General features: G+C 39.6%; 1 protein-coding gene across 1 annotated transcript in view; it reads left to right on the forward strand.

Moving 5' to 3' along the window:
- SH3GL2 (SH3 domain containing GRB2 like 2, endophilin A1) overlaps window positions 1-18,449 on the forward strand; it is a 106,864-nt gene extending 88,415 nt beyond the window's left edge. Inside the window, exons 3-9 of the mRNA XM_054810186.1 lie at window positions 309-381; window positions 5,492-5,635; window positions 7,470-7,603; window positions 8,929-9,087; window positions 10,577-10,680; window positions 14,002-14,132; window positions 16,647-18,449. Of these exons, the coding sequence (XP_054666161.1) occupies window positions 309-381; window positions 5,492-5,635; window positions 7,470-7,603; window positions 8,929-9,087; window positions 10,577-10,680; window positions 14,002-14,132; window positions 16,647-16,846 (945 nt within the window). The 3' untranslated portion in view covers window positions 16,847-18,449. The remainder of the gene's footprint in view (window positions 1-308; window positions 382-5,491; window positions 5,636-7,469; window positions 7,604-8,928; window positions 9,088-10,576; window positions 10,681-14,001; window positions 14,133-16,646) is intronic.
- Window positions 18,450-27,922: the final 9,473 nt, after the last annotated feature.

The raw sequence follows: 27,922 nt of genomic DNA on the forward strand, positions 1-27,922 counted from the left end.
CGGGGTGATGTAAAGTATCAGCACGGTACAATGAGTCGTATCAAATGCCTAACGCATCTCGAGGTACTCTGTACTAACGGCCTCATTTGAGAATGGATCTGCTATAAATTGAAATGGTGGACTCGTGCTTTGGTAGTTTTCAGGTATTATCACCATTCTGGTACCAGGGCTGTTCTCAGGGACACAAAAATAAAATTATAAGAAGAGTTAAAAGAATTCATAAGAACAAAAAGAAGAGAGAAAAACATCTTCCTTTTATCTAACATCTTTTTTTTGTGTTTCTTTTTGTTTAACTCTCTGTCCTTCAGAAAGTGGATGTTACCAGCAGGGCAGTTATGGAAATAATGGCAAAGACAATAGAGTATCTTCAGCCCAATCCAGGTAATGTAATTTCACAGTCTAACAGTACTTGCAGCACTTTTTGAAAATACTCTTTCTCACCAATATATAGTCTGACAGATCTCATCCTCACTGGTGCAGTTAAGATTAGCACAAAACTGGTGAAGTTACCATGAACTAAAAGACAGAGATGAGCACAGGCTTCTGTGTTAGGCTGTCAGAGGGAACGGAGACTGGCTTTGGGAGGCTTGTTTTCCTTTTGTGCATTCTTGCCTTAGGTGAAGGGGCAGCATATGCCTAGAAACCAGGTGTATTTACTTGCAGGCATCTGAATGTCAGCACTGTGAGTGTGGGGGGCTCCCTGGGAGCTGGAGATGGCTGTGGATTCCCCGGGGGTGGCAGGGCAGTGCCTGGCAGCCAGGGCCAATCCCACTGCTCCATCCAGGAGTGGGGCAGCTGGGGGGCATGGGGGCAGCAGCAGCCCTGGGCATCAGGCACCTACCTGGGCGTGGGGATAGGGCAGGCCAGGCAATCAGCCTGGGGGGCGGATTAGGGTCAGGCATGGTGAGGGTGTCTGCATGAGACATCTCTTTCTTCTATAGTCCCAGTCATTCACCCTGTGTGAGGGAAGAGGACCAGGCAGTCCTTGCAGACCATGGGGAGAAAGACAAAGTTCTGAAGCAATGTCCTCCAGGGCACAGGAAGAGATGTAACACCACCTTTCACCTGGTCCTCTAGCAATTTCCCGTCCTCATTAGTGCTACTAGAAAAGGGAGGGTGCAAAAGAGCTGTTGATGCTGAACTGGAGAAAAGGGCAGATAAACATACATAATTAGAGATGACTAAATTGAACCTTCAAAATAGAAATAAATGATTGGTTTCCATGGGGAGATAGATGAAAGAAAGGTTTTGTTATTGGACTGATGGAGAGCTGCATGCTTCTCTCTTACCAAAGGATTCTCACAAGGAGGGGTGATCTGGAGCTCTTGTAATCAAATAAAGCATTACATTCAAGGACTTGAAGATTTCCATACTTACCTAAGAACATAAGGGTTTTGATACTAGCATAAGTCAAGGCCAGCTTCACTGATGGCACAGTTGTGCAAAAGTAGCGTGAAGGTAAAATGAGGCCCTCACCTACCTTAAGTGTCTTAGCGTTTCGTGGAAGTACAGACCAAATTCACTCATTCACTGTGAGGAATTTGTTTCCTAATAACTGGAAGCAAATTTAAACCAGTGTGAAATATTTTAACTCCAGTGTGGTAAGGTGAAGGACTGTTGCTGGTATAGCTTAATTGGTGATATTTATATGTTAGACCACAGAGGAAAGGAGGATAATTTGATGATGCTGCCAGTGGATTGAAAAGAGGAATTATACTTACAGTTCAAGAACTTCTAGAGAGAAAATAATGATGACTAGAATGGTGTCTATGTCAACAGATGAAATACTGTTTATGACTTGAGTCCACAGTTTCATTGCTCATCGTCAACAAGCACTCTGCAGGAAAAGCAATAGGATTGACAAACATTATGGGGCTAGTGATAAAATCGTTAACTACTGTCAAGCTGCTGTTGTGCAACATGGTATAGACTGAGTAATAAGCTTTGGCTGTTTAGTGCTTCTCTGGCTGCCTTATGAGTGATCATGATTGCTGTGAGTCACGAAAGAGGCTCACAGCAACGGCAGAGAGCAAAAATTCTGGAAGTAGCTAGGGTGTGATTTCAGGCTCCTCAGGCTGATGTAGGTTTGCAGTGCTGCAGGAAAGAGCAGTTTCCAAACTCTAGCTACACATCCCTTCATCTGCTTGTGTCATGTGCAAGTAGGATCAGAAAATTAAAATTGTAATAGGCAGGAGGAAGATTTACTTTCTTGCATATCAAACGAGATCATGTTATTCATTCCACAGCTGGGCAATGGTAGCAGCTGGAGTAAGAGGAAAGGAGGACTGACTTTTTTCAGCTCTCACCTGATCTTAGATTGTTTTATGCCAGCAGCAAAAGGACTCCCTATAGTGAGAAGAATTGCATGGAAAATTACTTCTTGTTTCAGTAAAACTTAAAAATTCCTCTTTAAAATTCTCACTACAACTATATTACTATTTACCTGGGGGACCAAAAATGCCAATTTCCAGTATTTCCTGTTTGCTTTCTCATTTTCATAAAAAATAGAAACATTACATTGGGAAAGGAGGGGGGAATTTAATGGAAAAAAATTATTTAACAGCAATATTTAACAGAAGATTTTGTTTAAAAGTTTACCTGGGTTTGGTAGGGAGAGGAGGGTTTGGGATGTAGCACACATTCCTGGATAAGTAAGATGTGCCCTGAAAACATCAATATGCTTGGATAACATAGTACTGCAGTGCTAGAGATCAATTGGCTTCATGGTGTTTTGAAGGATCAATAAATTACGTATGCAGCATTGTCTAACTTGACTAAAGAGTTAATTAAGTAATGCTGGAAGGAAAATGGAAAAGGAAAATGGAATGGGAAAGGAAGAACAGAGGAGGGCAGGGCAGGGAAGGGAAGGGAAAAAGATATTAAAGACAAAGGTGAATTTATTGAAACATGTTCAGCTGAGGTTAGTGTGAATGAAAAAGATAGCTTCGTGGACTTCCCAGTTATGAAAAAAAATGAAGGACAGCTGAAAATAACTACAATTGAACATGATGAATCATAGAATCATAGAATGGTTTGGTTTGGAAGGAACCTTAAAGATCATTTAGTTGCAACCCCCTGCCATGAACAGGGACACCCTCCACTACACCAGGTTGCCCAAAGCCCCATCCAACCTGGCCTTGAACACTTCCAGGGATGGGGCAGCCACAGCTTCTCTGGGCAACCTGTGCCAGTGCCTCACCACCCTCACAGTGAAGAATTTCTTACTAATATCAAAAACTTACTATACATGACCATAATTTTAAGAAAAAGAGGTGCAGGATTAACAAGATTGAAAGTACAAAGAATGAGCAATTGAATGCACTGCTGAAGTTTCTTTGAAACTCTTTTGGCAGTATTCTTATGATTCACCATGGCTCTGTTAACAGTATTAAGGTGAATCATTAGTGACACCATGAAAATCAATGTAAAGGAGAGGGAGTGCAACTAAGAAAAGAATCAAGCATTCAGGTCACTTCCATGTGGTGTTTCGTACATCTCTGCCTGTCCTCACTCAGGTTGAAACATAACTTAGAAGAGAAAGCACATGGCACTAGCACAGTAAAGCAATAGAAATGAAAGGGCTCAGGATGGGATTTTGAGATTGAGCACAAACTTACCTCTGGTCCCATGGAAGTTACTGGAATCAACTTTGAAAGAAGAAAAGTGGAATGAGATCACTGGTGGATGTATTCTAAGATTTCCTACTAAATCAGGATTCTAATGTAATCATAATTAAATGATTAGATGAATCACTGAAGCATGAATTTTTCATGCTTACCTTTCTTCTCTTTATGATTTATTTCTTGCCCTTCTCTTATTGTCCTTTCATCTCTTTCATTCTTTCCTGTACCTTTTGCTTTCTGCTCTTACCTACCTGTCCAGAATATAGCCACTTCATTTTTTTATATTCCCTCTTACATATTTTTTCTTCTGTTTCTGACAATTCTTCCATTTGTTCCTTTTTTAATTCATCTTGCTGCTTCCATTCCCCTGACTGATTTTGTTTGTGCCTTAGTTTCTTTTGTGCTTCTGTATTTTCCTATTGCCACCATCATTTCAATGCCATTTTTAAAGGCCAGACACTTCATTAATATGCGGTTTCTCATACTGAACAGTCAGCTAGTCTGCTGACTGTAGTTTTGTAGTGGATAGAAACAGAAGGCATCAAGAAATTCAGATGCCGAAAAGCATGATCTGGTGGCACTCAAGGGTAGTGAGAAGGCTGACAGAAACATAATTACTGTATGTTAAAAATATATTATCCTTTCGTAGCTGCTTCTCAGGCAAAAGTAGGAACTATGACGCCTGATTATCCTGTGTCTGTTTCTATGTCTATGTCTGTGCCTACATTTGTATGCCACAAAGTGAAAACATATTCAGCAACAAGAACCATCTCCTCATATGCACTTTTGACAATAAATGAAGAGCAAAATGCTTGTTGACTCTAGTCTGCTAAAGTTTTGTTTTGTTGCAGAAATGTGTGCGAGGTTGAGCTTTGACAATGAAATCAGCACACAACAGTGCGAGCTACTGATGTTTTGTAAACAGAAATACTGATTCATAAGAGCAGCTATCAAAGTCAAGTCTTTGCAAGGAGGAAGGTAGAGGCATGCATAACTGCCCTCCTATAGCACACGCAATAATGCAGGTAGAAACACCGAGTCAGCTTTGCTGGCAATAGGATTTAGCTGGCAAAATTCGAAGTCAAGTGCCATTAATTAATTCACTCTCTGCAGGCCATTCACATTCTGTAGTTGCAAAATTCACTAAAACACTTCATCAAACAAATTAGTTCTATTCTGTTTGCTGTCTTTGTTTTCATCAGCTATGATAATTGCATGCTTTCTTCTGATCTGCAGTTGTGTATCTGAAATAAAATACAAGCTAAAGTACAGTTGAAAACTATGTTGAATTAGGGGTTTCCCCAAATCCCTATAAAGAGCAAAAAGTGTTTCAAGGGTTGTTGGACATCATATTTGGGGACATAGGTTTTATTTAATATTGTACAACAGAAAAACTTTCAAACATTTAAAAAATGTGGGCACCACAGTTTAATCTTGAGTGTACCTAGCCTGGACTTCTCCTTGAGAGGAAGGCTGGCTCAATCTGCTATCCATCTGGTACGTGAAGATTTTAAGATTAAGAATTTGGGGATAGCTTACAGATTTTTCTACCTGAGTTGTAGCACGTGTCAAACATGCTATCTTGGGACTGTTCCTGGGCTTCTGTCCAAGTCATTTCAAGGGAAGCTTTGACTTAAAGTTCAGGACAGAGCCTCCTCTCTAGCCTACCAACAGAAGAAAAAAGTAAGTGACCAACAACATTTCATTCCTTTACTCTTACAATAATTGATGAAAAACAGGTCTTAGTCCTAAACTTAGATAATGTGCTTCAAATACATTGTAGGTAGCTCAGATAGATTTAAAGAGTCCATTCCTGTCTGTGTAGTCAAACTATTGCACATTAGTAACCTCTCACTTGCCTGCTTCAGCTTCCAGAGCTAAACTCAGCATGATCAACACTATGTCAAAAATTCGAGGCCAGGAAAAGGGACCAGGTTACCCTCAGGCTGAAGCCCTGCTGGCAGATGCGATGCTGAAATTTGGCCGAGAACTTGGAGAAGAATGCAACTTTGGTAACTTGATTACTTCCCTTTCTGTTATAATGGAATAAAAATGGTAGTAACATTTAATATAACTTTCATTATTATTATTTCATTATTATGTTGCACTCATAAAGGAAGAACTTCTGAAAGAAGCATCAGAGTTCTGCTTCATCAGGCTTCGCCTTTAAGGTCGGTCTAGGCCTGTTGCCTTTTTGCGGATTTGGCCTAGAGATTTTTTCTTGTGGATGAAAGTCAAGTTGTTGCCATTTGGACCCACATCCATATAGAGCTTTAGGCTCTCTCTCATAGATTATGTTATTGGGGTTGTGTTGGGATGAAAGATGTGTTCAGAAATGGTATTACTGTCTACGCATGTGTACAATAAAAACCTTTTGCCCTCAGAATCCTTATCATAAATGTTAATGTCTTCATTACAGGCAAGGAATAAAGGTTAAGAGATTTTTAACAGACTTTGACATTTTTTTCTGACCAAATTCCACATTTTAAGACAGTTGTGAATACTCCTGTCTTACCTGTCGACCACTCCTCCCTCCAAGCCTCAAATGAGTTCACAGCTGCCTGAGTTAGAAATGTTAAACTGAGACTTAACATTGTGTTCTTCAACAGTAGAGGTGTAACTAAAAGAGATAACATTCACCACAGGATCCTTTGTCTTTCTGTCCTATTTGTGTGGGCTTCTCTGTGGCCATTTTTATATGGCAACACACAGGATCCTCAAATTGGACTGTGAAAAGTCTATTATTTCCTCTCTGAATCTTAATAAAATGTTCTTTCTGGCGTAAAGACGTCTGCAAAGGAAAAGGTACTTTCTTGTTTGTTTTATATCATTTATTAGTTAGCTTGGCAGATGTAAGTTTATTTGTGCTAAACATTACTGAACTGGGGTTTTTTTAATTGGTTGCCTCTCACTTGCTAAATTTCAAACACATTTTTAAAAAGAAAATGAAGAACTATCAGAATTTAGTTTGCACAAATTGCTGTATATTCCCTGATGACTGCAGTAGCATGCAGCAGAATAGATATGGCAATTATTTTCATATTCTTAACTAATAGCAGCTGATATGGCTGTTTGTCACTCTTGATCTGGGTCTGGCAGGCTCTCTAGTTTTGCAATGCGTTGCTGGCATCCCCTGTTCGGAGACAAAGCTCCTTCCGATTTCTCACATTATGTTTTCAGACCCTTTGTATTCTTTGAAAGTGAATTTTTTTCCTCACCTCAAATCAGGAGGGTATTTTTGAGCCTTTTGCTTTTGTTTTTATGCAGAGGAGGTAAACCAGAGTGACAGTTTTTGTAGCCCTCAAGTTAATCTTAGAGGAAATCTCAGAAGGCAGATAATTCTTATTCAAGTTTATGAACTTGAGTAGGTGTATGAAGCTGATAGTTTCATCAGAAGACATCTTTCATTAAAAAAAAAAAAAGTCTGTGAAATTGTTAAGAATTTTTACATTTGATACTGTCTCCGGTCTCACTGGTACAAACCAGTCTAGGGAGACCTAGACTTGCATTAGAGCTATTTTTGTATGCAGTGTAGTGTCTGGTGATGGCAATACTGGAGCAAATACAGCTAATTCTTTTCTAGCATGTTTGTTTCACCAGAGTGAGGAATGAACAGACGAGGGGTGTGGAGGAGGCTGTCTTGACAGTGTGGATCTTCAAGTTCAGCTGTGTTACAAGGCATAAACTGGGGGCTGCAGAAGTGTAAAATCCATGTTGCCCTTTCACACAGTGCGTCATACTCTGTTTCTTTCCTAAACTTTACACTTAAAATGAAATGTTAACTGAAATTTCCATGACTCAGTTTCTTTCTACAGTGATTTAGAAACTGGACACCTTTTCTTTCAGGACCAGCACTTGCAGATGTGGGAGAAGCTATGAAGGAGCTTTCTGAGGTCAAGGACTCTTTAGACATGGAAGTGAAACAAAACTTCATTGATCCACTTCAGAATCTCCATGACAAAGACCTGAGAGAAATACAGGTATTGCCCTCAGTGTGGCATTTCACTAATGCCAGATGTGCAGATTGTATATGTTTGAATTTTATGTTAGTTGTGTAGTTTAAAATGGACTTTCAGATTTGCAAATGATCTGATTTTAGTCTCTTTTGGCTTGAGTTTTACTTCTCAGTTCTGCCTATCTTGTTGATGCGTTAGAGAGAGGTCAAAATTCTAACATTTTTTAACGGTAGCATCATCAAGCTTATGCAGGCATGAACACAGTACTTCAATCCTACCATTTGAAAGCTCGTTTCACTAAATAGATGAACAGGTGTTTACATTCCATTTTCTAGTGTATGACATGTGAGGGCATTTCAATAGTTGCCTCTAGACTGGCACTGCTCTTTTGTCTGTATGAAGACTGTGTCCGAAACTTCCCCAGGAATTTCGAACACAAACACTGTTTGCTTGCATCAATTATGTAGTTAGTAATCCAAGAACTAGCCAGTATTTACAGAGAAAAATCTGTTTGCACACATACTTCTGTGGACACAACCTAATTTTATAATTGTGGAAGTAAAAGTGCCTCCCAATTCAGCAAATGCTTATCTGTATAAGTAACTGTTCTTCTGAGCTCAGTAGGGCTTTCACATTGTTAAATATATGTGGAACAAAGATGTCTTAGGCAGTTTGATATAATTTACACAGTTTACAGAGTTATAAATATCATAATAGATGACAAATTGATTCTTCTGAGGGAACATAAACACCTAAGTATTCATGCTCATGCTGGTAGCATTAACTTTCAGTCAGCTTGATGTGGGAGCTGCTAAACAGATTGACATGAATGTTTTGTCAGCAAAACTAGAATATATTTAATAAAAGATAACATTAAGATCCTTTGGTGGTGTGATGGAAATGATAAAAATATTTTCTATGTTGTTTTGTTTATAAGAACTGTTAAACAGGCAAAAATGCACTAACTTGTGCTTTTAATAGAGTTTTCTTTTAAACATCTAGGGAAAAACCATAGTGTTCAGGTAATTCCGCATCAGAGTTAAGCTAGAAACTTGCATATTTTTTATACAGGTGGCAGTTGCAGTTATCCAACCTGCGTGGCCTTTTTTTAATGTTGAAGGCCTGTCATTTAGGCAGCAGCACACCATGGCTTCTTAAAGGATATGTAAAACCACCTACTTCATTGTTCTGAAGTAGGTTCTGTCTTCTCTCCCTTCTGGAGGAGGGTTGATACACAACAAACAGCACATGCTCACAAATGAACGTGGACAACCTGATTACATTGGAGTACAAGGAGTGTTGGAGAATATCCTTTATTCTGTGCTTGCGTATGCATTTTTGTTTTTTAGCATCACCTAAAGAAAATGGAGGGTCGACGCCTGGATTTTGATTACAAAAAGAAGAGACAGGGCAAGCTCCCTGATGAAGAACTTCGCCAAGCTCTGGAGAAATTTGACGAATCAAAAGAAATTGCTGAGTCGAGCATGTTCAACCTTCTGGAGATGGATGTGAGATATCCCTTGTTAATCTTTGAGCTGAGTCTTAGAAAGATACTGGTGCAGCAGTGAACGCAGTCTAAAGCAGTCTAAAACTTGAAAGCTTTATTAAATCCATGACACTACAGATTGCTGTCACTGTACAATGAGGAAGAACACTTGCATCCTTGGTAGACTCAGTGAGAAGCTCAGAAGCTATCGTAATGCACACCATACATGTGTAGGACTAATTTTATAGGTATTTTATAGGTAACTGAGCTAAAGAACATGAATCTTCTGTAATATCATTGTGCTTCATAACTGCATCGTGCTATTTACAAAACCAAAATATCTTTCTTCTTAGAATAACGTAAATGTAAGTCATGACTTTTACTTAGCTGTAGGATTAGGGTTTGAGCCAAGGTTTTTACTTGAGTGTGTGGGTTGCTGAGAGGATTGGTAAAAGATGAGAGATTATGAACTCACAAGCCCATAGTCTCTGCTGTAGTCAGATGCAGTTGTGACTAGGAAAGCCAAAGTTAGTGTGGCTGCTCAAATCTGTCTCTGCAGCATATTTTTTGCTTACAGACTGGTTTAGAATTGAGCATCTATTATGTTTTTTTAATCTTCTATTTATTATTAATGTTGAAACTGTAAAATCAAGAATAAGAAAAATTTATCTCTTTTGGAGGAAAAAACATTTCAGCTGAAGTCTGTCTTACAGAATATGTGGTCAAAGGAAACTGAGCTTATATATTTATGTTGAAGCAAATGATTGACTTTACTTAAAGTTGAAATACATACCTTATTTAACTCTTCACTTTGTTACCAGATTTCTGTAGAAAGGCCATAACAAACCTGAAAATACTTGCACATTAGAAATTAAATATAGCTGTGTTGAAATTAAAGAAGTATAGCAAGTTTGTATTTTTAATCCTTGTAGTGACATTCAACCCCATGTGGCCAGATAGTGCTGGCCTGCATTACACCATTTGCGGCATTCAGCATTATGGAAACTGCTAGCAACTGCATGGCCCACACCAGAGTTGTGGATGTTTTTTCCTTCAAGAAATAGAATGGTATCTGCCTTCACTACAAATATGCATCCAAATATTGTAGTATCTTCCTGTTTTGGTCTGCTTCACAGGCCAGAATAGAACAGAAGCATGACCATAGTCCCCATAATTTTCTGCTCCTCAAAGGCAGAAGGTGTGTTACGCTCTCATTACAGTCTCGTTTTTACTTTCCTAGAGTTTGCTGAATGAGGTAGGTCTGTAGGCTGCTGTTCATGCAAATGAACAGCTGAGAAGAGTTGCAGTTAACCTTCCAGATCAGGTCATAACTAGACATGGTAATGTATAAAGACTGATATGTAACTATTTATGAACTACAAAGATGAATCAAGTTTTTAGAGAGATAAGTAAAACTGCCATTGCAGTGTCAGTGTGACAGTGGTCTTTACTCGCTATTGCTGAGCTGTTATTGCTCACCTAAGGTGTGATGTTTCAATGTCAATCCTCAGATTGAACAAGTGAGCCAGCTTTCTGCTCTTGTACAAGCCCAGCTGGAGTACCACAAGCAGGCCACACAGATCCTACAGCGAGTTACTTCTAAGCTGGAAGATAGGTAATGCACTTTTTGTAAGTTTGTTGAAAATTTTTTTGGTTTATAGAGGGAGAAAAACTATGAGTTGAATGCAACACTGTTATCTTTTGCAACTTGGTAATTGTTTATGAAAACAAAGGCCATTTCATTAGGCAATTGCAAGCTGAGGTTTGTATGTTTTGGAGATGCATATGCCTCTGAATATGTCTGAATGAGGACTGAGTTCAGGAAAGCATCTCAGCTTTCAGCATCGCAACAGTAAAGCTGTTAAATGGGATTTAACTGAAAGCAAGTGTTTATAAATATTGGAAGTCAGTGGGACCTACAGCTTTGCATTCCTTACCATTCGTGCCTTTATTCACAAGGTAGTCTCTCTGAGAGAAGATGTTAATGATTGCTATGAAAAAGAGTATCTTGTTACACTCTCATCTATCTGAAGATCTTCCTGAGCCTGGTAGTGAGACCCCCCCACAATTTGCCACCTTATTAAATACTCCTTTTTTCCAGCTTTATTATCAGATCAATCTTGATACAAGGCTTAACCGAGTTTACCTCTCCCATCCCCTTTTCTGTAACTGCAAATGCTATTCAGTATTGCTACAATATCTTTTTAATAGAATTTTAGAATTTTTAGTTTAGAATTTTTGTTTCTATCAACACAAAACAGATTGTACCCCCTTGAAATGAAAATAATGTTTGTAAAATTTTATGAGCTTCCCACACACACATCCTTCTTCAAGGAAACCTAACATAAAGAAAGTTTTCTTTAGTCCACATGGTGCTGCAAGACTCCTCATAAAACCTGCACATAATTCCCAAGAGCAGATAATGTTCACATACTGTCTGAAGGCAGCTTTTTAATTCAGCGTAATTCTTTGCTGTTTTCTGATGTCATTAGTGTGGATCTAGTTTCTGGTACTACTGGGTCTGTCAGTGTTTATTTTCTCAGAGCACATGGTCTGTAAGCCTCATCGAGTTCTAAGTCTTGAAATTCCTTTGTGATTAGAAGCAGCATTTGTTTTGGTAGGTAGACTGCCCAGCAAGCTGTTTCTGGATACAGTTTGCAGTACTGTCTAAACAGCTAACAGAATGATTTTCAGCACTTCCAAATGAATAGTGCAATTCGCTTACTTTGCAGAAGCATTAAAACATCCTCAGGAGCAGGTGGGTTGTTCTGTAGTCCCTAAGTTATGCCATAAAAGTGAACATACCTCTCTCTGCAACAGATTTCTCTTCCTGTATCAATTTAGATAATCCTTTGCTCTTTTGAAACTTCTGCTAAACAGTCAGTATCTTTTCTTTGTCAGCTATGAATGATTGTAGCTTTTCAAGAACCTTACATCAGACTGCTCTTATAGATCAGCTGAAATAAATCTTTTGCATAAACTTATTGTGCATCCCTAATTGTCAAGAGTCTGCTGGCTAAATCATACTTTGTCCACACCACTGGACACAAATTAGAGCACTGTGATTATGCTTGTGCCAGGGATTAAGCAGGGATGTAGAGCTGTTACTATTTGAACTGCTTGTCTTTTCCTGCTGGTCATATACAGGCAGCAAAGAATGCATGGCCCTGGGTTTTGGAGGTTGTTTTTTGACCATATGGACCAGAAAACAAATAATGCTTTACTTTTAAGATGAGCAAATATGTTACTGTTCATTCTCAGTGAACATCTACAGCATCATCTGAACTCCACAGCACATGCTGCCTGTTTTCTAGCTACTTTCTAAAAGATGTGAATGGAACTTGTTCGTGCTGTTGTTTGGCACGGACAATGTCTTCTAACTGCTAAGATTGTCCTGTTTAAAATATTGCTGAAAGAATTCTAAAAAAATATATGAGTTAGACTGCAAAAGCCATGAAAAATTCAAAAACGCACTCGAGTTTTCTATTCTTTCTAGGCTTCCAAACTTTCTTCATGAACTGCAAATGCAAGAATTTTCATTTTTGTTCTACACATTAAACTTCGTTAAAATTCCATGATTCCAGGAACTAGAACTTTAGAAATTTGGCAAATATTTGGAGACTTGCAATAAAATTAATAAAATTTGGAAGGTCAGAAAGGCTTTGCCTTTTACACTCTCTTTTTCATCAAGCGAAAGGAGGCTGGCTGCAGTTTTCAAGACAGTATCATGACAGAGCAGCTGGGAAGCAGAAATGGTTTCCCTGGAAATGTTTCTTTTCTTAAGAGACGTGGCTCATGCTCAGCTTTTGGGTAATTTTTAGCAAGTCACTAGAACTGTCACCATCTAGTTTATAATTGTAAAAAAATGGTATTTGTTTCATGGAAGTATTAAATGTAATAGAAATTGTATAAGTATTTCTTTCTTCAAAACTACTGTTTTGAAAAAGTAACTTCTGTTGATGAGTGAAACACAGCAAAGCCTTTTGGTTTAAGTTTATTTTGTCAACTTCATTAGTTACATTTTTAATATGCTTATTTTTTGTTTATGAAGAAGAAAAACAGTTTCTGGGGATTGACTAATATTGATAATACTTTGTATGGTGAGGAAGCCCTTGTTATCAGGACCAAAACTGCTTAAGTTAGAAGCGGATCTTTTTGAAAGATAAACCAAAATATGCTACCAACAGCAAGCCTGGGGCAGATCTGGAGAAGGTTAGAGAAACCAACTTGTCCTTTAAATACAGAGGTCTTGACTCAAATATTCTTCCATATGCAGGATTAGAAATATGTGTGGCAGTTGTTCCCTTCCCTGGATTTTACCCTGGAATTTGAAAATGTACTCTATCCTGAAAATTCTATATTTCTCAATTAGAAAAATAAGTTGAAATGAATGATGTATAATATTTTTATTTTGAGAGTCAGGAAAACTGGAGTTGTGTGCCTTTGTGAAACAAGTGTTCCAAATTACAAATTAACTAAGTCTGCAACTGAAGTCAGTACATTCCCACACAGTCTCCTCACAAAATGACAGGAGTTGGCATCGACCAACTGAATAGCTAAGGCTTGCCAGGGACAGAAGCAAAAATCGTGCTAAAAATGGGGGCAGAGATGTTTGTACAGCCCTTCTGTAAGCATTGCTAATCACATAACAAGTTTTTCTCTGTTAGAAGCTCTTTGTTATTGTTAGACAAAAGGAAGCCAGACAAAAAGATTGCTAGAGGGAAAGAAAAATTAACAAACTCATGATATAGTCACATCAGGTGGGTTTTGGTAATTTAAACTAATGTTATAAACAAAAAATTACTCCAAATGCCAAAACTTGTTTAGTCTGGATGATTGCTGAATGGGAACTTCAGCCATGGAAAGAAAGATGTTTGGTGTATCTCATATGTTAACAAGAAACTAACTCTTGACATTTAACTTCATGTTTTGGCAGAATAAAAGAGGCATCATCTCAGCCCAGGAGAGAATACCAGCCCAAACCCCGTATGAGCCTGGATTTCACAACTGGTGACAATACTCAGCACAATGGAGGAATATCCCATGCCACCACACCCAAACCGTCAGGTAAAGGCAGTAGCAATGTAAGAAGAAAAGCCAACTCTGTCTGAAGTTTTGCTGCAATGCAGAAGTTCCATGCTTTCTTCCAGAGATTAGTTCTTCCATAGTGAGGGAAAATGAGAATAAGGATTGTATAGGAAAGAACTGTTTGAACTGTTGTTTCTTTGTAAAGTGTTCACATCCCCTGACAGGAGAACAGGGATGGATCATCCACTGCTTTAAGGGTGTGTTTGGGTCAAAAATTTCCTTAGTCCTAGAATCTCAAAGAGATGCTGCTGTACTAAATTCACCTTGAAATATAGATCTTCACAAAATAGGCATTTAGAAAACCAAAAGAACAACTGGAAGTTTTTCATGAAAATGCAGACACCTGAACCCCTCAAAGCTTCTATAACCTTACCCTGCATTTAAAGCCAGGTATTACAACACAAAGAGTCTGAAAGTAAAGATAACTAAAAAGCAAAACAAAGCCATCTGAGTTATTTTCTTTGTCCATTTGGGAGCAGCATAAGCAAGATTAAGCATTTATATGACTGTACATAATTATTATCTTAAAGAAGTGTTTATTTCATATCAGCACATACTAAGAAAGCCTTACTATTTCTCATAGCAATTGTTTGATATCCCATGCTTAATGGTGAGGGCTGCCCTCTGTCGAGACCCTGACCTCAGTTATTCCAGTTTACATCAGTGACAATTGCTAGCACACTCCACCTTGCAAGACTGGGGTTTTTTCACCAGATCTTTCATCAGGATTTCCTTCCTTCCCATCACATCCTGATGCGAATGTTTGATGTTTTCCCAGATATAGGCAGCAACAGTATCTCCATTTGGCACCTGCAACTGGAAATTGTCTCGCATAATCTTGCAAACTCCTAATAATCTCACTATGCTAGTGAGGAGGGGGATATAATGGAGATTCCTTGTTCATGAGTGTGGCTTGAGTCTTGCATGCTAAAGCTCTCCTCACGCCACCAATAATTTTCTTTTTTGTTTCCTTTTTGTAGTGTCATGAACATTTGTCTGTGCTAAGGCAGTGCAGACTGATGTTCCTGTGTCTCTTTAGCACTTGTGTTTTCCTCTTCACAGAGCAGTATTTGGCATTTTGTTCAATAAGGTTTTTTTCTTTTGAAGTGTTTATCAGTTTCAGAGAAACACCTTATTCTTTGAAAATTCTTTAACATTTGTTTGGGGTGGTTCATTCAAAGATCTGATCTTCTATGGTCATTAGAGTTTATTTGCTAAGTCTTCTAAATTTCAGCTGGTATCAATGAGGATACCAAACATGCATTGTAAGGCTTGTTGATGCCAGCAAAATAGTCTTCATGACAAATAAAGCAAAATACACTGTGAGTGATATGTAAAGAAATGAAAGAAGTTTTCACTACAGAATTTAATAAATCTGGCATTTGAAAAACTTGCTCTATTGAAATTTATAGAAATGGAATATTTTTGTCCTAAAATAGCTCACGCATGGGCCTTCTAGCCATAGTGAATGGTTGAAACAAGTATGCAAAAAGTTTGAATCTGAAACTTATTCATCTGGAAGCCAGTATACATGAAAAAGCTGAAATACGTGTTCGTAGAAGTGCCATTATGGTGGAGTGGCATATGTCAGTTCATTCTCACCACTGGAAGTGCATGATTTTTTACTATGGAAAGTTGGGTAGGGATACAAGATTCCTTACAATTTTGTGCTGCAAATCCTAAATATTCTGACCAGTAACAATTTTGCTTTTCGTAGGCTTGAAGCTGTGGAGACTTAGGCGGGGTGGGGGGAGCAGAGGAAATACAGGGGATGGGAGAAATATTTATTAACTTCCTACAACATATGCAAATCTGATCTAATTACTTATAATAATATCCATTAGCTATCTTAAAGGGTTTATGGTCAGATGTTCATATTAGAAATCTTTCAATTTCAAACTTGTTCTGAATCTATCCTGGTGGCCCTGCAATCAAGTGTTTTATGGGAATGGGGAGAAAAGGTCTTTGGAAATTCCATATTAAAATTAAGAGGATTAGGAGCATATACAGTGGTTTACAGTATAGCTGTACCAGTGAAGATTCCAAATAAAGGACAGACACAATTACATTTTCATTGTAGTTTTAAGCTACCCCTTACACTACTTACTTGCGGCAAATAGAGCATCTCTGTGCCAGTAAAGCCAGCAATACATTAGGGCTTTAGCTTCATTTTTTTATGTTTTGTAAACACATAAAAATTAGATTGCAAACTGATCGTAGCCATGCTTTTATGTGTGGGCTTGGCTGTAGCTTGGTTCTTTAGGATTCTCAGACATTTACTAGCAGTCACATACAAAAACTGAAGGCTGCCAAAAACTGATAGCTGTCTTCTAATGAAGTTAGCAGTCCAAATTTAGATGTTATCACAGAACTGTCATCAGCATATGAGTGATACCAGAAACAGCCAAGTCTGTAGTAGGTACAATGGTAAAAAGGATACTGTAACTGTTGAGATTTTTAAGCACATTGTTTCTTTGTGTTTCTTCTCCATAGGTGTTCACATGGATCAGCCATGCTGCCGAGCTCTGTATGACTTTGAACCAGAAAATGAAGGGGAACTGGGATTCAAAGAGGGTGATATCATTACTCTCACTAATCAGATTGATGAAAACTGGTATGAGGGGATGCTTCATGGCCAGTCAGGTTTCTTCCCCATCAATTATGTCGATATTCTAGTTCCATTACCCAATTAGGATGGCTGATCCACCGCCTCTGACCCAGATAGTTGTGTCAGTACCACTGCTTTCAGAATGCTGCTTCTTACACCTTACAAGTGCAAACTGCAGTGGTTAGAGTCATCGATTCCCACTGAGCATCTTTGGTTTACGTGTTGTTGTACTACGTGGTGGTGATGCATGGTATCTTCCGAGTCAGCATAGTGTGGGTTAGATTTTTGTCCATGCTGGCCTGGTGGTAACCAGAGTAATTACTGAGATGTGGCTGAGAAGATGATGGCAAGCAAAGCAGGTAAGTGCTAATGAAGTAGCAGGAAGTGAAGGTGGTATTGGGAAGATAATGCCTATCACCACTGCATTACTTTTCAGTCTTAGTTCTCTATAAAAAGAGGGAAAAGTTCTTGCCATTCCATCTTTCCCTTCCTAATGATACAGTTCACACAGGTCTAACACTGATTAAACAGAATTGTATCTTCCAGTCAAACTGGCTTGCTGTTCTCACAGATGGTGTAAATGTAGACCCTCTGGTTTCTCAGAAAGTGAACCACTGTACTGTGTGTCCTGCTGCTCTCTGCTTATTTTTATATTCTTAATTATTGTTAAAAGGCCTATTTCTCTCCAGAGGTAAACTGTAAACCATAAAATGGGGATTCCTATAGTAAAAACCTTGGACCACAAACCACCTGAATTTGCCCTTCAGGAACTTTGAGCATGCTCACCAAAATGCCAGTAAGAGGGCAAGATGGGGAATAAAACTGGCATTTATTAACTGTTTCTTGTCAAGTCTTAGCACAAAATCATGCTGCTTAAGCACCAGATATCCTTTGTAAACTCATTCATTGAGGAATACAATAACCAACCAAACATGACCCTCCCTTCATTTGTTTCTGTCCACCATGTGTTCTTCGAACATCGTTTGTGCATATTCTGCCCTCAATGAGGACTAAATAAAACGTCATCTTTTTGTGTTGAGCAATTAAAGACATGTGGCTGTATATGCAAAAACATTTCCCATATGTTTAGTTGGTTCTCTTGTGTTCCTTCTTCCTGCACTTTGTGTGTACAGTGCTGTGCCTAGCTTCTTGGCATTCTTTTGGTAACAGTTGCAGAAGTTCTGTTAGTTTAGTTATCCAGAGTTCTATTTATCTAAATTGTACAGACTCTTTCAGAGGTTTAATGTGCTGCTTCGAATGTGCCACTTCAGTACTGGATAATGTGAAATTAAGACAATTCCCTACTGCTTAATGTATAAACTATATAATGGAAAGTATTGATATTTCAAATAAATGCTGAGAGAATAACTAGAATAATGTTGTGGATTATTACTTTGTTGCTTTCAAATCTATTGTGCTAACTTCAGCTAACAAGAATTTTATTTAAGAAAGCATGTTCCTCATTTCCTGCAAATGTGAAAAATACCTGGTTTTGTCATTGTCATATTGCTTCAATTAAAACTCATACATATAATGGCTGTCATAAATGGGACAAACTGAACACTGAGCACATTAAATTAATGTCATGATGACCGGCATGCAATTTTGTGGATACAGGTTGTTTCTCATTAAAGAATGCTGATGTTCACAAACCCCCTAATAAAGCTTAAAGGCATGGTAACTTATAATTTTTTTTTTTCTTTCGTATGACACAGCATTTTATTTCATTTTATATTCTTTGTTGTACACATATTGTGGTGGGTTAGCCTTGGCACAGAGCCGAACACACCCCCAGTTGCTCAGTCACTGTTCCTCCTCAGTGGTAGGGTAAGAAAGCTCGTGGGTTGAGATAAAGACAAGGAGATTGCTTACCAGTCACTGTCACAAGCAAAACAAACTTGTCTTGGAGAAAACTAATTTATTACCAATTAAAGTAGATTTGTGTAGTGAGAAACAAAAAAGACAAACATTAAAATAGTACCTTTCCTGCCCCATTTCCCAAGCTCAAATTCACTCCTTCACTCCTGACTCCTCCCCACTAGCAGCACAGGGGGATGTGGAATGGGAGGTTTGTGGTCAGTCCTCTCTACTGCTTCTTCCTCCTCACGGTTTTCTCCTGTTCAGCAGTGGGTCGCTGCACAGGCCACAGTGTGAGTATCTGCTTGTGCATCATGGACCACGTCCTCCTCTTTGAACACCTCCTCCTCAAAGAACACCTTCTTTGACCTCAGTATTCCCTCTGCTGTTTCTCACTCTTTATCTTTCCCCTCCTCCTCTCTCTGCCCAGTGTGTTTTGCCCTTGCTTAAATATGTTTTCTCTGAGGCACCACCATCTTGCCTGAGGGGCTCAGCCATGCCCTGCGGTGTGTCCGTTGGAGCTGGCTGGAACCAGCTGTACCCAGCACGGGGCAGCCCCGGCTTCTCACAGAGGCTGCCCTGCAGCCCCTGCTGCCAGCGCCTTGTCACATAATGCCATCGGCCTGTCTAAGGGATGTCCCTGCACACAGTGACAGAGACTCTGACAGAGTGGAAGTCATCAGAGAGTCTGACAGAGACAGAGCCTCATTCAAGGCTCAGTTCAAGGCAGCTGAACGGGGCTCTGAGCAACCTGATCTAGTTGAAGATGTCTCTGCTTATTGCAGGGGGGTTGGACTAGATGACCTTTAGAGGTCCCTTCCAACCCAAACTATTTTAAAAAAGAAAAAACATAAATATATCTATATGTGTATGTTATATATATGTGTGTGTATATATATATATATACACACAACTCCTGTTACTTTTTATTACAGTTCTGGCCTAAATACTAGGACTGGCTTCTAAGTAAGTTTCTGTCAGTGATTTGAAGTAATCTGTTTCAAACCTGATGGCCCTGAAACTTTTAACAGATGCATTAAAGGTGATGTGCTACAATTAAGAACTATGTTACAGTTAATTAACTATGTTAATTATCAAGTCCTAGCAGTCATGGGTAGTTTCACTGGATCTGAGAGACACATTTCTGGCCCTGGCACACTCCTGCTTTACCAGATTATTATTTTGTTGTGTTTGTGGAGGACATGCAAACATAGGGCAACTATCTTAGAGATAAGTTTATATGATTTAGAGAGAAAGGGTAATTGGTGTGCAGTGCTGTCCCACCTTGCTGAGGGGGCCTATTTTTTAAGGTGTAGGGAAATGTTGTGTCTTTCAACAAATGGTGCCAGAGGGAATGCACAGAACAAAACATCTATTACACGCCATCACTTGATGACATGGGCCTGGTCTTGACATGTTACAGGATTCTTGCCAGTTCCATATTGCTGTGTTCTCTGTCTTGTACAGGTAATCTCTGAAGAATATTCCTTGAGTGGTAAGATTAAAATCTGATTTGGCAAAGACAGCGATTACCAGGGCTGACAAAATTATGCATCTAAAGCTTCATTGCTAGGATGAAGGGTGTGATCCAGGGATTGGAAGATAGCAGGAGGCTGTTTGCTTTTACATCTCAGTTAGTTCAAAGTTTTACCTACGGAGCCCTGTTGCCTTCTAGAAGCACATAAGACATGTTGTTGATGGAGGCAACATCCTTTTTTCACTGGTAAACTTACAGCCTCTGTCATCCTGCTTCCTAAGGTGTATGTTTTCAGAAACTTTTCAGAAACTTTTCAAAAACGTGACATGGGTTCCTAATTACCAAACTTGCCTGTAGAACTGCCACACCTCACAAGAGGAAATTAGGAAGTCTTCCAGCACTGAGCTATCAGCTGCTGAATATAGCTAAATATTTGGGGTTTGATGTTGTGTTTTTTTTCTGTTGAACCCTAAGATTTCATGAAGCTTTTACCTTCTTAGACTTTCTCATTTATCACAAAGTGAAACGTTGTGAAAAATATAGCAAAAAACACCAACAGTTTCCTGAACAGTTGTCCATTTAAATAAAGAAGTGATTGAACCAAATTAGGGTGGGTTTTTTCCTCTTTTAAAATATCGCTTTCCCTCCAGAAAGAAAGAAGATGGTAGTCACACCTAGAATTTTGTATTCGAATCTTGGATTAGTGATTATGCTGACAAATCTCCCTTTACAGAAAATCATAACTGCTTTTCCTACATGAACTGCATGGACAAGACCTGAAAAGTGCTATGATGACTTCTTTCCTGGTTTCACATTTTTAGGTCTTAAAAATCTTTGTAGCTACCACTATGCTGAACAATGTGTCCTATGCTTGCCATTTCTGCAGGCTGAGGAAATGGACTGGACTCACGAAAGCAGGGAACAGGGTGTGTGTAGGTCAGTGTGCAGATGGGTCTTCTTTCCAGCATAGGAGTAGGCTGAGTTCAAGATGGGCAAATGTCCTGGTTTCAGCTGGGATAGAGTTAATTTTGTTCCTAGTAGTGGGTATAATGCTGTGTTTTGGATTTAGGATGAGAATAATGTTGATAACACACTGATATTTTGGTAGTTGCTAGGCAAGGTTTACAAGGACTTTTCAGCTTCTCAAACTGCCCTGCCAGTGAGGAGGCTAGGGGTGCACAGGAAGCTGGAAGGGCACACGGCCAAGAGAGCTGACTCGAACTGGCCAAAGGGATATTCCATACCATATGACATCATGTTCAGCATATAACTTGGGGGAAGCTGGCCAGGGATCGACGGTCTGCAGGTGGTGAGCAATTGTGCTGTGCATCACTTGGTTTGTATATTCCATTATTATTATTATTATTATTATTATTATTATTATTTCCCCTTCCTTTTCTGTCATACTAAACTGTCTTTATCTCAACCCATGAGTTTTACCATTTTTTTTTCCAATTCTCTCCTCTCATCCCACAGCGGGGGTAATGAGCAAGTGGCTGTGTGGTTGTTCTAGCTACCTGCCGGGTTAAACCACAACAGCAAATAAAGTAATGAATTAGGGCTCATTCCCAGGTAACACTGTATAAAACCAAGTACATTCTGTAGACATGAACTTGATCTTAATTTTCTGTAAAGCACCAGTGGGTTGTCTTAGACTTAGGCTCAAAATTTCTGGAATGCTCTGTAATTATTATTTTATTCTTTTTGAACTCTTAGCACTCTGGCAGTTCAAACAGTTCTTTTCCAGAAGGCTTTGCTGTCTCTCCTTACCATTCAGCCTAAAATGTTGCAGAAAATGGGAACAGCTTTGTGATATATTCTTGCTGTGCACTGTAAAGTACAGATAAATTCTAAGCTATTTACCTTTAATAGTATCTCCTTGGAGATAAAGTACAGGGGAGCAGGTCAAAGAAGCAGCAGCCTCTGCCATGCCTTCCTAGAGCCACTAGCTCTGCAGAGCCCCAGCAGCTCAGAAACTCAAAGAGAGGACATTTCCCTTTCAGATGCTGCTGGAGCAGTGGACGAGCTGAAGTCCCTGCAGTAAGAGCCCTCTCCTGGCCCACAGCTCATTTGGTGGGGTAGTGGCAGCCAGCCTCATGCTACTTGCACTCACTTGCATAATGCTCAGGCTTTGTGCCTTTCACGTTCTCTTCACCTTTTGTGAAACCTGTAGTTGAAAAGAAGCACTAACAAAGCAGGGAAAGAAAAGGGGGCTTGAGCTCCTGGGTCTCTGACCATGTATAAGCCAGGAGGCTCCAGGAGGGCTGGGCAGCTCTCTGACAAGATCCGATTTCCCAGTACCTGCAGAAACACACTAGTGCTTCTTTGGGTCACTGCCTGAAAAACGGAAGATTCAGCAATTTACCCAACCGCGATCAACAGTGTTCATCTACAGGACTTTCGTGTCCCTCAGCAGTCACTGACTTGTGGCATGTTGTCTGGTCAGAGCATCTGCATAGGCAGTGACATCCTGAAGTAGGCACCAGCTGTAATTCACATCACCAAGAGAGTTATTTTGCTAGCTTTTCTAATGATCCCCATAGTCATTCTGTCTCCTCCCACACCAGAGTGGCAAGAGGTTCACTGAGGACATGGAGAACTGGTGCAGAGAGAGGATGTGGCTCCAAATGGGGACCCTTTACCCGGGGTTTGGGGATCTGCACATCCCCAGACTGTGGGCATGCTTGGCACCCCACAGCTACTTCCTATTTTTTCTCCCCGCTGTGATGAGCACCGACACCAGGCTCCCCAGGCTGCAAGAGAGACCTCTCATAGGCCCCTCTTAGCTGTACTCCAGATGACGTGCTCCCGCCCCACAAAGACCACACACTTTGGTCTGAAACCGTGTACCCATCCAATGCCTACACACAAGTTCAGTGTAATGCATAAACTCTCTCATCCCACTTACAGACCTCTCTTGTGACATGTAACTTTCACACTAAACTTTCTTGTCAGGGATAGGACTTGGCATTTCCCTTTGTTGAAGTTCATGAAGTTCCTGTCAGGTCATTTCCCCAGCCTGTCCATGTCTCTCTGGTTACCAGCACAACCCTCTGTATCAGCCATTCTTCCTTGTTTTGTATCATCTGCAAAGTTATGGAGAGTGTACTCTGCCTAATTTTCCAGACCATTAATCATAGAATCATAGTGTCATAGAATGATTTGGGTTGGAAGGAACCTTTGAAGATCAGTTAGTTCCAACCTCTCCACCCCACCATGGGCAGGGACATCTTTCACTAGATCAGGTTGCTCAAAGTGGCCTTGAACCTGACCTTGAACACTTCCAATGATGAGGCATCCACAACTTCTCTGGACAACCTGTTCCAGTGTCTCACCACCCTCATTGTAAAACAATTTCTTTCTTATGTCCAATCTACATCTACTCTCTTTCAGTTTAAAACAGTTACCCCTTGTTCTATTACTACAGGTCCTGCTAAAATGTCTCTCTGTCTTTCTTATAAGCCCCCTTTAGGTACTGCAAGGCTGCACTAAGGTCTCCCCAGAGCCTTCTCTTCTCCAGACCGAACAACCCCAACTGTCTCAGCCTGTCTTCATTGGAGAGGTGCTCCAGCCCTCTGACCATTTTCGTGGCCCTCCTCTGGACCCAGTTTAATGAAGATGTTGAACAAGATTGGACCCACTATTGAACACTAGTGTACACCATTCATGGCTGGCCTTCATCTGGTCATTGTGCCATTGAACACAACCCTCTAGGCCCAGTCACTCAGTCAGTTTTCCATCTACCTCACTGTCCACTGATCTAATTCATACTTTATCAGTTTGTCTATTAGGATGTTAAACCACAGACAATGTTATACTACAGGACTCTCAAAATAATATATTCTATATATTTCTGTAGCACTTGCCTGTAAATAGAGCTGACCATAGCATCCTAAAACATTTGGGTTCTTAAATAATGGGTAGATTCTTAAACATTGAACACTTTAAGTCTGGCATCTATTTTCATATTAGTTGGTGAAACAAATTTTATAGAACCAAGTTAAAAATTAGATTTGGAGAGTCTAGTCTCAGAGGAGGTATGCCTTTGTTGCAGAGAGGCAGAACATCCTTAGTTTCCACTGTAGAAGTTAGCTGGTATATGCTATGCATCAGAATAACTTGGATATCCACCGGCCTTCAGTGCTTGCTGTAGTGGCTGTCCCCAAAGCTTGTATGTTATGTGTAGTGAGAAGGAGACTAGTTATGACTCTGTAACAGTTATGGCTATAATGGTTGACAACATGAAGTACTTCAGGGGTACTGAGGCATCTAATGGTGGAAGTGAAAATACACAGCTTGAATAATTAATCGCATAAGGAGAATTCCACAAATACCTTGGCTGGGTGTCAAAGATTTAACATGCATTCTGAGTGCCTAGGTCTAAGGTTTGGTTTCTCAAAGTGCTTGTTGAATTGCCACTTAGCCCAGTGGTCATTACAGGGTTTGTTTGTAAAAAGTTCCTGAAGTGTCTGCATTTCTTAACCAGAAGCACTTGAAGCCTTGGCAAAACTCATCTGTTGAGCTAGATAATCCTCTGCCAACACTGCAAGCAGAATTCAGTCCAGTATGCAGTCATATTTTCTTAATTTATGTCAAGATCTGCTGGGTGATTTGATCTTAAAAAACCTGTCAGCAAAAATTTAGCACTAACTCTAGCTGGGCAGTCACAGCCAAACATTTTATATCTTCCTCTGCCTGGACCTTCCAGAGATCACCAGAACAGGAAGAAACCCAGAAGCTCCTATAGTAATGCGGAAAGTATCCTATGTCTGAAGCTTCAGCCCAGGTGTGGGGTTGCATGATAAACCAGGCAACTGTAGAAGAGCCAGAAAGGGTGTTCAATCTGCTAGAAGGAAGCTTCAGAGTCAGAACTATCCTCTCTAATTGCTGGTTTTTCAAGTGGTGCTGGGAAATTAATACTTCCTGAATTATGAGGGAACAGCAGAGTACTCAGTAAGAAAAAGAGACAGGAATTTTATTTATCCTCTCCTATTCTTCTAGAGACAGGACTTGTGTTCCTGGAATTTCTCTGATTTTAGTCTTTAAGTGAAATGTGATCATAGCTGCTTCGAAACGCAATACTGACATGAAGAGGAAAACAGTCATAAATAGAAAGCCTTGCAAGCATACCTCACTTCTTCAGCATGAGAGAAGGAAGTGGTGGCCTCTGACAATCCTTTTGTAGTAGGCTGAAGTAGCTTGTTAGCAGCTCACAGTTAACATATGCAAATTTGAACAATCAGGAAAAGATACAGTATGATAATAGACATCAGCACACTGCAGATGCATCAGCTTCATCAATCCTACAGTGATCTTCTGATCCAATGTTGTACCCAGTTCCTGTGTGATGAGTGGGGTAGAGGCAAGAGTAATGGCAGTAAGGCACCTCATCAGCCCCAGCAAGTCCTGTAAGCAGGTGCTGTAAAGCTTACTCTTAAAAGAGCAGAATGAATTACAGATATAAAGTAAATAGAAGGCAGCTGGACTGTTTATACCATCATTTTAACACTTTTGAGCAGGAGGATAAAAAGCCTAGTACATCACATGAAAATAACTTAGACTCATGATGTCCACTACAGAAGAGCAGCTTTCCGTAAAGCTGCTCAGCTGTGTGTAAAGCTGAAATAGCTGTTTAAAATGAGGAAACTTCCAGAGACATGGGACATTATAGATCATGTCACCATGTCCTCAACATTCCTTCTCTCAGAAATTGCTCCTTGCTTTCACTTTGGAGCATCATGAAGTCACTATTTGTTTTGTCCTGGAAGTCTAGCAGGGTCTCATGGGGTTCCCAAAGTTACTGAGGTCACATCGTACCTGTTTCCAGATCTGTTTAAGGTCCTAGAATGGGACTCAGCATAGATTTGATTTCCAGTGCTGGCAAAGAATTGTTGCCAGAAACTGGGCAGTGAATTTAGTTTTAATTCTCCAACTGTACAATAGGGCTGATAATAATTCCATGTTTCACACAGCTGTTGCAAATATATACTAATGTACATAAAGCTCTCAGACTTTACACTGTAGACGTGAGGAAGAATCTGTTCGGTTTTCTCTGTACAACTATGATATTAATCCAGCCAAATCAAAATCTCTGCTTTTACCCAAGTCAAAAAGTTTTGCTTTTGCTGGTTTAAGGATATTTACTAAGCATTAATACTCTAGCCTTCAGTTGAGAGTCTGAAAATGGAATTAAGCTGAAGGTATCTTCCAGTGAATACTGGGATGATGTACAGCCAGCAGCCCACTTTTGTCATAGTCCTGCGGGGAACTAGAGTAGGGAAGGACTGTGCAACAGCAAGGAATTTCACAGTCCCTGCTGAACTTGTAGGCTCTGATGAGCTGTAGAAAATGTAACAGGGCATGCTTTGTTTCTATTTTCATACCCTGGGAAGCACTTTTTCAGTTGATGATGCATGATCTTGAAGCTTCATTACTGCAATATGAACACGGTTTGCCCTACCATGCAGTCAGCAGCCACCGGAGAAGCCAGTCTATTCCTTCAAGCTGCATACAGCATGTGCTGCCACCACCTTTTCAAGACGTGGGAGGGACCCAAATCTGTTTTTAACAAGTCCAGCATGTTTCAAATTAAATGCAGCTGGCAATCTCAGATTTTGGATCATGGTTCCTGCCGGGTTACAAATATTTTATTTTTGTTACTGTTTGGTGTTAATACTGTGAGCCAGTAGAGGGCACCCTGGCATTTTATTTTAATAATAACTTCTAAATGGATATGTTCTCTTTTTGAAATTTAAAGTTTTAATGGATACTGTTAACAAACATAGAGATTCCTATAGATAATGGCCATTGTGCAAAGGTAATTGTGAAAACTCATTTTATCAATATCACACAAACCTGAACATTAAAATTATCAAACAAACAACACCCCCCCAAAAAACCAAAAAACCAACAAAAAAAACCCCCCAGAAAAACAAACAAAAAACCACCCCAAACCAAAAAACCCCACCAAAGCTAACAAACAACCCAAAAGCCTAAGCTGTGGAAATTGCTAAAGCTCACCCTACCTATTTTCATCCATCATATTTTCATAATGTAGGCAATTTTTTTTTTATGTGGATCTTCAGAATGGGGTAGTAAAACACCCCTAAGATTGAAAAGTCCAGTAAAACAGTTGAATAGCACCCACATACTCACATCATCCATCTGTCCTGAAGAAAGTTATTTTTAGCTGTCTCCTAGCTACAGATCCCTCCAGCACTAAGCTTCGTAATTTCAATCGGGCACACACATGCTTATATGTAGCTTTTTTCCCCTTTCCCCTATATAATAATAGAATTGCAGATGCTCACCTTCAGAAAACATAAAATTTAAAAAAAAAATCAGAATAGCTTCTGAAACTGTTCATTCAAGCACAAACTATTCATCATGAAATACATCTGTCAGCCTTTAGCTGGAAGGAGAGTTATGCTTACTTTGGGCCAAACTGTCTCAAGGAATATATTAGAATATGAATGTTTTGACAGTTCATAGCACCTTTCATCTGAAGTTCCCCAAATGCTTCATGTATATTAATTGAGGTTCTTTCTTGTAGCAAAATCTTTTTATTATACCCAGTTTACATATGGGCCCTTGAGGCATAAGTGATTAAGACCTACTTTTTCCAAAGTGTGTCTTGAAGTACTTGTCTCAGTGCCTGGTTGCTCTTTGCTGTGAGATTAGGGTAATTTCAAACATGGTTTGTTTCTCTAAATAAGTATTAGGAGTAAGAGGAGGTGCAGGAACTAATAATGTCTAAGAATGTACTTAGTCTGTAACTTGACTGTAAGAGATAAGTATGAAAATAAGGACCAAAAAGTGTTTTCAGGC

Source organism: Grus americana, chromosome Z (genome assembly GCF_028858705.1).
Source record: "Grus americana isolate bGruAme1 chromosome Z, bGruAme1.mat, whole genome shotgun sequence".
In the NCBI taxonomy this organism is placed as follows: Eukaryota; Metazoa; Chordata; class Aves; order Gruiformes; family Gruidae; genus Grus; species Grus americana.